The sequence below is a fragment of the Lutjanus erythropterus genome, chromosome 12 (assembly GCF_056507025.1).
Source record: "Lutjanus erythropterus isolate fLutEry1 chromosome 12, fLutEry1.hap2, whole genome shotgun sequence".
NCBI lineage: Eukaryota > Metazoa > Chordata > Actinopteri > Lutjaniformes > Lutjanidae > Lutjanus > Lutjanus erythropterus.
Genome location: NC_139328.1, coordinates 25971905 through 25981955, shown reverse-complemented (window position 1 = coordinate 25981955; position 10051 = coordinate 25971905). Strand labels below are relative to the sequence as shown.

Below are 10051 nucleotides of genomic sequence, written 5' to 3'. Positions count from 1 at the left end.
ATGATGGTGACATTACTCTCAATTAAAGATAACAGGAATATTGTTTTTCACTGTGATGGCATTTTCACCTACACCAGTTACGCAAAAACTCCCTTAAGACATCTCTACACCCCTCCTTAAATTAGTTCCCAAATTAAAATGTCTGCATAATTATGTGATATTTCATTAACCTCTCTATGGTGAGCTCAAAGGTCAGGATGAGCTACAGATCGTCAGCCATTCTGTCAGTAGTTTTATGTGGTTAAACAGCTTTTAATGAGTTTGATTTCCTCAGTTTGAGGTGTAATAAAAAACAGCCATTTAAACAGGCAGGATTAATGAGGACAATAACAACAGTCATTAAGTCAGATAGCTTTGATATTTGAGGTTGAACTGAGGAGTTGCCAAGCATCATTATCATTACCAAGTAATAAAACTTTCATTCTGTGGGATGCTGATAATCCAGGACCTTTTAATATTTTTAAGTGCCTCAGTGTAGGTGATAAGTGACTCAATGGCCCCACCTAATGTACAATTTCTGCTACTGACATTTTCTGTGGTCAGGTGACATTTACTGTGATAGATATTCAGAAAATATTCAGTAATGGGCCTATTCAGTTGTTACCTGCCTTGTTGGAGCTGTATTTATTTGTATAGGAGCTCTATTTAATTTAACAATTTAATTTAACAACTCACTAATGTGAAAGTAATATATTTACCAGATGTGGCAGCAGAGGTTTACACATTGAATGTCTCCACAAATTGAGATGGAGGAAAATAAAAATAATATACACACTTTAATTGCAGAACATTTATATACAATCCACACAAAGTAAGACAAAAGGATACACAAGATAATCAGAGATCAGATCTGGTGAAAATACAAATAAATAAATGAGAATAAGATGGCAGCAGTAAAAGCAAGAGCATTTAGTACAACCAGAATATAAGCTATTCAATATAAAGGACCAATCTGAAAATTAAATTATGAAACTCAAATAGAGCTTCTACTATGAAAACACTGTTATCTGAAACCAGTAATGGCGAAAGTAGATAAAAGAACAAATACCGTATTGTAAAAATACTGTGAAAATTATTTAAAAAAAATAATGGACTAATTGTTTCAACTGTACTTGTATATACTGTTGGGTTGTTTAATGTATAACAAGGCTTCGTCTTTATAAACTCTCCATATATATTTTTGTGTAAAAATCTTAATTTGTAAAGTACCACATAACTAAAGCTGTTGGATAAATGTAGTGGAGTACAAAGCACAATATTTCCTTCTGAGATACAACTACAGTACTTGACAAACTAAATGTACATTTCACCACCATTATTTAAACAAAGTATAATCACCACTGTTCTCTTGAAATGATACTTTTATTTTGAAGGCGGCTTTGACATACCGGAAGTAAACATTACCCACGTGAAGATTCCGTTACATATCCTGTTTGACGAGGTTTTCATAGGACGTCAAACTGCGTTTGTTTTGTTGTTTTCCTTTGTAGCTAACGTCACACTAGCTCCAGCCATGAGTGCCATTATTCCCCGGATAGAGCAGCTGTCTGCGAGAGTTATCCGGGTTTTGGGCTGTAACCCGGGACCGATGACCCTGCAGGGAACCAACACTTACCTGGTCGGCACTGGGGAAAGGTGACACTAGTCAAGCTAACGTTAGCTTTGAGTATATTTCCAAAACGATGCTAATTGACGTTTTATGATTCATAATATCTATAGCTGGTAACGACAATTTGGCCAAAAACGTGACACTTAGCTGTTCCGTCCAAGTATCTCTGGTTAGCGCACGGAGGACGTTACACCAAATTCCATTAAGATTTTTCAAAATTTAATGTTTCTTTGTTAGTAGGCTAAAATACATAGTATATAGACCAAGAATTAAAAGGTATCCTGTATTGCCCGGATCCACACATTATTTCGGCATATATTCAATATGATAAATATTCATAAATTAGAGTATCAAATTAGAGTATGTGAATGGATTATGTATTAGAGATCAAAGGTTATGGTCATTTCATGGCAGACAAGTTATTAGTAATCAAGGAGACTGAAAGCTAATATTTGGAACTGACATACATTTGTAGTCAAAATGAAAATGTAGAACATGAACCATTTTCTGCAACTTTATACTTGAACTCCACGACATTTTCCAGGCGAGTGCTGATAGACACTGGAGAACCTGCTGTGCCTGAATACATCAAGAATCTGAAACAGGCACTGACACAGTTCAACACCAGCATTCAGGAGATCATCGTCACACACTGGCATCATGACCACACGGGTGGAGTGGAAGACATCTGCAGAGACATCACTGGTGATCACTTTAAAGAGTTGTAAAATAATCCAGTTTTCATTTGCTTGGGATCTTGTCACCATAGTACCTGTGTAATTGCAAAAAAAAAAAAAAATACAGGTCAGAAAAAAAGAGTATGGAAAAATATAATTGTTTGTTAAGCAGTCCAATGTTTCTCTGTGTTCCTTCCTGCAGGTTCTGAGGTCCGAGTCAGCAAACTGCCTCGCCTCAGCCAAGTCACAGAGACGGCAGGAAACAAAAACTTTACTTACCTAAAAGATGGAGATATTGTCCAAACAGAGGGGGCCACACTTAAGTCAGTTCAGTTTATATTAAAGTTTAATATTTTGAAAACATTTTAAGAAATAAGCCACGTAAAATGTGTTTACATATATTTAGTGGTTCATACTATTGTCTGAATCAGTCAGAGCCATATTTCTTTTTCCCAGAGTGCTGTTCACCCCAGGCCACACTGATGACCACATGGCCTTGCTGCTGGAGGAGGACCAGGCGCTCTTCTCTGGAGACTGCATCCTGGGCGAAGGCACAGCAGTGTTTGAGGATCTATATGACTACATGAAGTCTTTAAAGATCCTGCTGGACTCAGAGGCCAACCTCATCTACCCTGGTGAGTGAGTACAGTTGCATACATCTGCACTTGGAAGCTGCCCAGTACAACCACAGTCTGATCCAGGAGTTAAGAGGGTTAAGGGGGCAAGACCACCTCAGTGGTGATAATAAAGGAGGGGCCAGCACCTGCACTGGGGCAGTTGGAGGTTCAGTGCCTTGCTCAAGGGCACAGCAGAGGTGAGGGAGTAATGAAGGAGTAGTTATTAAGGGGCAAATGCTGCTCTTTCACACTCCGATCCAGATTTATGTTTGTGGCCAGGAATCTTAGAAGCAGAGTAAGGGTTTGGTACAACTTCAGCTACTTCCAAGATGCTTTGAAAAGGGCTCAAGAGGTAAAACTCTAGCAACTCTTGTAGTATGAAGAACAACTTCACTCTCAGATGCAGGTTTGCGTTTTTCATCAGGGTTCTGTTGAAGGCCTCAAGCTGAAACACGTTTGAGTTTTACCTTGTGTTCCAGGGACAGGCTCATATTTCATGTTCTTCATCCCTTTAATATTAAATCCTTCTTTTTTTTTTTTTTACATGCATTCACTATTATTAAAGATTATTTAAGTCTGTTTTAGGGCTCATTTTTATTATTATTAATCATATTATAGTAGTAGTTTTTTCAAATTTATTGTCTGATAAAAATGTAAGAACATAGATAAAATCACACTTCTTCATAACCCAAAGTGGCATCTCAACATTGCTTTTTTGTCTGATCAACTGCCCCAAACCCCAAAATATTGAATTTACGATATGTCTCAATGATATTGAGACAAGAAGAAAAAAGTAAATCCTCAAATTTGAGAAGGTGCAACCAGCTAATATTTCAAAATTTTGCTTTGTCATTTCACAGAGTTGCTGTCGAATTATTTTCTGTTACTCAGCTTTGAGTAACCATTTCAGTGCTGTCAGTTTTTCTTCTTTGATTTCGACCTTTTCCCTTCCAAAATAAAACTTTCAACAAATACCTGTTGTTCTCTTGGAACATAGTCAAGCCAAAATACAAACCAAAGTAAAAACCTTCTGCAGTCATTTCATTCTGTAAGATGAAATGTAAAATAAAGACAAATTAAACATAAATTGTGGCCCTCCACTTTTCAGATACACAACACATATCTCTATTAGTTGGTGTGACACTTTATTGTGAAGTCATTCAGATGTTTGAAGAAAAGGTGCTGTTGCTGTTCCCTGTGCAGGGCATGGACCTGTGGTTCACGATGCTGGCTCTAAGATCAGACACTACATCAGCCACCGGGACCAGAGAGAGCAGCAGATCCTGGCAGCCGTTCAGGACGGAGCAGGAAAGCCTTTCTCCTCAATGGAGCTCGTCAAGATTGTCTATAAGGTCAGGACAAAACCGTCTGTTAATGATAATGATACTTTTTCCAGCCTTTAGTCAATGACTTACCACTGTGAGTGGTGAAACAAAGACCAGCAGTATAGTACACCTTAAAACTAAATTTGGACTGTCGGAAAATATAGTCTCTGCAGCTCCGGATTAGCTTCAGTGGTGTCCACACCGGATGGAGATTCTTTCAAGCGCGGCTTATTGCATATAGAGCAAGGAAGCAAGCAAACAGGCTCTATGAACCTGACCTGTAAGCAACTGTATGAGACATCCATCTGTGTACACATAGTCTTTAGTCTGTGCTTGTTTTTGTCTTCTTCCAGGACACTCCTGAATACCTGCACCAGGCAGCTAATGTGAACCTGGTCCACCACTTAAAGAAACTGGAGAAAGAAGGCAAGATCACTATAGGTACATCAACTTTTACTACCACTGAATTGAATTTTTAGAGCCTCAGTAACTTTTTTCAAAGGGTAAATTCAACCAAATAAGACATGTTTGGCAATGTAGATAGTTCTGCTATTTGTGGTCTTAAAGTAGAGGGTCCATAAAAGTTGATTGGATGTGCTGTTGGTGGTTTAGGAAATTAAGCTTTGCACTTGCTGACCATTGGAATTTAAACTGTTTTTTCCCTCAGAAGACGGATCTTCACAGAACATCAAATGGAAGAGTAACCTGTAACGTCCACAGAGACAGAAGAATTGCACTCTAATTAACTATATGGCCTCGAGATGATGAAAATCCAGCTGGTCAACAGTTGATAATTTTCCAATCAAAAATTATCACCTTTTCAGCTTAAGGCCTGTGGTCGAACGCCTTAGACATGCTGATTGCCAGATGTATGTAAATGGGGGAATCAGGGATGGTTACACGTGTTGCCTTGGATGTTTCTTGACTCAAAGCAAGACCAACAGTTGCACTCAGCGGGACTGAACTGCAGCCTGTGTCAAAGTTTAACAAAGGTAAAACTTTGTCTGAAGGTCAGCTGAATTTTTTCTGTGGCAGAGCGGAAGCATGGCCCATCCTGCAATGCGATTAATGTACCATAGTGCCCCAGTCTGCCTGAATTAAAAAGCTTGTTTTTCTTCTTTCCTCTGGATGGTTTTCCCCTCAAGTTTAGTCTTTCACCCTCTCAAACAGCCCCTCGACTGACTTCAAACACTTCCTTTTGTCGTTGCTGACTTCAGGAGACTCAAACTCAAGCTGCAGCCTCTTACTGACCCATCAAGAGCAGAATCCTAAAAAGTTATTTGATCACTGAAATAATAATTCTATTAGTAGAGTTTGGTACATAATCCTGTCTTTTTCCTCATCTTCCTCCACTGTCTTTTTACTTGCCATTTTCTTCTTACTCATCTCCTCTTCCCTCTTCTGAATCCTGATTGAGTAATACCTGAAGCCATTGCAGGACTTTGTCAACTGGTGCAAAACAAAAGTTAGATATGTAAGTACAGTTCTGTGAATCCTGGATGACCACAAGAGTCTCGCGGTCAGGAAGGATGAAATAGAATAACTTTTAACTTAAGAAGAAAGAACTTACCTAAGAGTGATTTTAAGTTGGTGAGCAAGAATTGTTTAACATATAGTCTGTCAAACTTTATTTAATTGTAGTCTCCTCATGACTTAAAGCATGTGTAATTTAGTGTTTTCCTTCATGCCTCTACAACATGCAACGTCAGACAAACACCAGCATTATTATATGTTGGTACAAACATGCTGCGTGCTCAATGGCTCACTGACTCTGATGAAATTTACTCCTTTAGGTATCGAATTTTGGTATTGAATGGCTTGGCATTTTTCAATAGTTGATAGTATTGAGGCAATGCAGTCGGTGTCATAAAGGTATCCAAGTTTGAATTGATACCCAGCCCTCAAAAAACAGATATTTTTCTCAACATGATACTCAATCATGATGAGAGAAATATGTTTTTTTTTTCCTCAGGGATGAAGGTGCTGAGTAAAGACGGGTTGGTAGGATGAAGAACAAAGGTTGAGAGTTTAATCCACAAATAAAATCCAGTTTTATGTGTTCTGACATGTCTGCTATCCAGACCACTGTTTAGATTTTTTTTTTTTTTTTAATTTTCTGCCAGAATGTTTATTTCATCTTGTCTCTATCCTTTTAGTCTTGATAATTAAGTACTGGTTTTGAAAAATGCTGTGCAAATTTTCAGTCAATCCCTAGCTGGCAGTATCTGGTAATTAATTTTACTGAGATAACTTGAATAGTTAATTATAATTTACACATATAAAATTGTAACATATGCAAACATTACAGATATGTCCATATTATTATTAAAAAGCAAATTTAAAGAATGTGAATGTGTGGTGGGAAAAAATCATGTATTCTTTGAGATTGTGTTGTATTTTCTGGCCATGATGAATCTCATCATCTTTGAACAGCTGAATATTGTCAAAACTAAATCACGATGATTCAATATTCCAATGACTAATAATCAGATATTGTGCATGAACTTCTGACCTGTAGTCGACCTCCAGTGACTTTCACCTGTTTCATTTTGACTAACAACCCCGATGCAATTTGACTGGGGATTTTTCTTTTGTCAGAGACACAGGAAGAGCCTTTTCTGTTTTTTCTATTAAGTTTTTCTGCATGAACTGCTCGTTTTGGAGCTGGGAGGTGACTTAGCTGAAAGCAGCTTCGCCATTTCTGATAAAGAACAGTGTATGAAATCATGCAGCTCTTTGGAAACAACCCTGACCTGCTTAACCAGAGTTCCACAGAAACACCAAAAGGTGCAGCAAGTTTCATTTTTAGTGAAACACACTATGCACAAAATAAACCACGATTACAATATCTGAATCTTACAACTATATGAGAGGAGATTGAGTGATAGTAATGGCATACACCAAACAACGTAGTAAACTCATTATTCTATTACTATTTGCACACACATTGTATAAATCATATAGTTGACTTTTAGGATAGCTTTTAACATATGGCCAGGGAGTACTGATAAAAATGACCCTTACAAACAAAGCAGTATTTCTGTTGATCGACAGCACTAAACTGCTCAAAGAAAGACTTTCAGTGAATATACTGTATTAGCGGCATAAAAGTAACATTAAAAATGTGATTTCCTCAAGAAAAGGATACATGTATAGACAATAACAGCACCAGATACCTGTAGAAAAGGAAGAAGTTCTGGCAAATTCTACCATAGAAAGAAAGTAGTTCCTACATGAAACTGCTCACAACAAAGCCTGTGGATTAGTTTATGTAACTGGGTCATGATCTTTGGAAAGAGACATTGATTTTTGATTTTTCGTACTTATTTTATTGTGCTTTGAGCACTTCCATCCAAGTGTCAGTTAGTCCCATTACAATATGCAATGGCGTTGCGCGTGAACATGCGTTCATGTGCACGTGCACATTCCTGAGACCAATCTGTCTGTCTGTCCAGGCGAAATACGGACATGATGTGTCTCCTCTGAGGTGGAAGTATTCAGATCCTTTACTAACCTACATTCACAAAACCTTACTGAAGTAAAAGTATGGAAATATTATCAGATAATTATACTTAAAGTAAAAGTATTAATGTTGCAGTAAAATGTTCCCTGTCAGTGAAATTATGCCTGATGTTTCTAGATTAATATTATTGCTTTAATGTTACTAATGTTTACTGCTGTAGTTGTTTAAGGTTGAGCTCATTTTAACTACTTTATAGGCGACTGTTGGCTAATTTAATCTACAGCAATGCATCATGGTCTATAAGACCATCTAATGTCTGTAGCATCACTGTCCTGTGAGAACCATGTATCTTTAAACAGTCAGAAAAACTGCCTTTTTACAGCTTTGTTAATTAAAAAGTACAGTATTTGCCTCTGGGGTGTATTGTAGAAGTATAAAGTTGGGTAAAATGGGACTAGTAAGTTAAAAGTTAAATAAGAATTGTGTGTGTGTGTGTGTGTGCTTGCCTGTGTGCTGGTGAGCTTGCTTGCTCCATTTAGCGGTGTGTGACAACGTACCTGTGTGTGTGACTCGTTTTTTCTCTTGTTAGCAAACGTGAATCCTGAGGACCAAGTGCTGAAGTGGGTCAGGTCGCCACAGACCCCCAAAAGGTGAGACAATACAAGCTTTCACATCAATGGCAAACTTTCTCTGAATGATACTCTGGCTGTCATTTTGTCAGACCAAGGTCGATTTCTATGGTGATTTCTAGAGGGGAACCCCAGACCCACGAAAAATCTCAAACCTCAAAGAGATAGTTCACCCAAAAATAAAATTTCAGTCATTATCTAGACACCCTGATACCAAATGAAGGTTTGTTTGTTTTTTTTTTGTCCACAAAACACTGCTGGAGTTTCACAGGAAAACAGTGTTGCAGAATCTTCCAAATAATGGAAGTGATGTGTTTTGTGGTCTAACAAAATAAACCTGACTCTAAATCAGCACAAGGTGAGTGGATAATGACTGAATTTTCATTTTTGGGTGGATTATCCCTTAAACAATGATATATCAAGCATTTAGCAAATCAAGGGTTCCCTTCTGGACATGAGCAGAACTGACATCACTATTACAACAAAAACAAAGAACAACTCTGACTCTTCAAATGTTCAGTTATTTTTTCACCAAAAAACAAACATACTTTTATAGAACATTTTGCTGAAGAATTCAAATGAATATTTGACATCATCTGTCAAATCAGACATTATTAAAGCCAAAATTCTATCAGCTCATGTTCGCCAGTACTGATATAGACTGATATGCCACAATATGCCAATATAATAATTTATCAGTACAGATATTTATTGTGCGTCCCTGGTTATATGACCTTGGTTTTAAAATACAAAAATGTCAGCCATGAAAAGCAGTTAAATATCAGTTATCGTTATCATACCATATTGTTCATCCCTAATATTATTTATCTGCTGAACTGAAACTTCTGCTACCTGACAGCTCAACTTGTCGTACAGCCCAGACTGAGCTGCCTGTCACACATCTCATGCAGGATGTTTACAGCAGCTCTCAAATTTCTTGCAAATGTGGCCGTAAACTAGCCGTGTCATAAACATTTTTACTTTGAGTTAATTAGCTTATTGACACTAATGTTACAACAATGCTGCTGATATGAACAAATAAGGAGGATGAACAGGCTCAATAACCAGCAAAACCTGAGAAGTTGGAGCAAAATTAGCAGGACATGTCAGTAATCCATAAAGTTTTTATAAGATATGAAAGACAAACAGATCCAACTCTGAAATGGCATTTTTATAGAGTCAACAAGGATTTACATCTGTTGATTATTTTTTGATCAGCTACCGAAGCCGTTTTGCCCCCTGAATGCGTGTGCACCCTGTAATGCTTCTAAACAAGAAACCTGTCTATACATACAAGCCTGATTATTTAGTAACTAATTCCTCTTTATTCTTCCACCGCAGGGAAGAAGACTCCAGTTCAGACAGGATTTTTTTTCAGTACAGGAACACGACTTGTTCTAAAGTTTTGTTCATTTTCACTTTTAAAGGAGCAATATGTAGGACTTGCACATGCAAAAATGAGTACTGAACTCCAGACAGCAAGTTGGTGACATAGATAATCTGTGAAATAGGTTGAAATCCTTTTTATTATACTACTTATGATTGAAGCAAGTTGTCTCCCCCGCTGCAGGGAGCAAAGTGAAACACTGCCAGAAAACACCAGGACTGGAGTGAATCTTGAAAACAGCAGAGGCAGAAAGAATTTCTTCAAAAAACTTAAGTGAGAATGAAAAACACTTCAAAAACAAATTGTCTCAAATCATCCAGTTGTTGAAAGTAAAAAACAGATTC

At 37.5% G+C, this 10051-nt stretch overlaps 1 protein-coding gene across 1 annotated transcript; it reads left to right on the top strand.

Annotated features, from left to right (window-relative positions):
• The first annotated feature begins 1321 nt into the window (after positions 1 to 1321).
• Positions 1322 to 5353, top strand: lactb2 (lactamase, beta 2). The gene is made up of 7 exons (XM_084732281.1): positions 1322 to 1635; positions 2154 to 2314; positions 2489 to 2609; positions 2743 to 2921; positions 4107 to 4255; positions 4582 to 4669; positions 4896 to 5353. Exons 1-7 carry the CDS (start codon positions 1514 to 1516, stop codon positions 4937 to 4939), a joined length of 864 nt encoding a protein of 287 aa, XP_084588407.1. The 5' UTR covers positions 1322 to 1513; the 3' UTR covers positions 4940 to 5353.
• The last annotated feature ends 4698 nt before the right edge of the window (positions 5354 to 10051 follow it).

Bases quoted from the DNA above. Each gene is read 5' to 3' on its own strand.
- lactb2 (XM_084732281.1), top strand. From the start codon at position 1,514: ATGAGTGCCATTATTCCCCGGATAGAGCAGCTGTCTGCGAGAGTTATC. The intron at 2,315-2,488 runs GTGATCACTTTA...TCCTTCCTGCAG, and splicing joins CATCTGCAGAGACATCACTG to GTTCTGAGGTCCGAGTCAGC. The intron at 4,256-4,581 runs GTCAGGACAAAA...GTCTTCTTCCAG, and splicing joins TCGTCAAGATTGTCTATAAG to GACACTCCTGAATACCTGCA.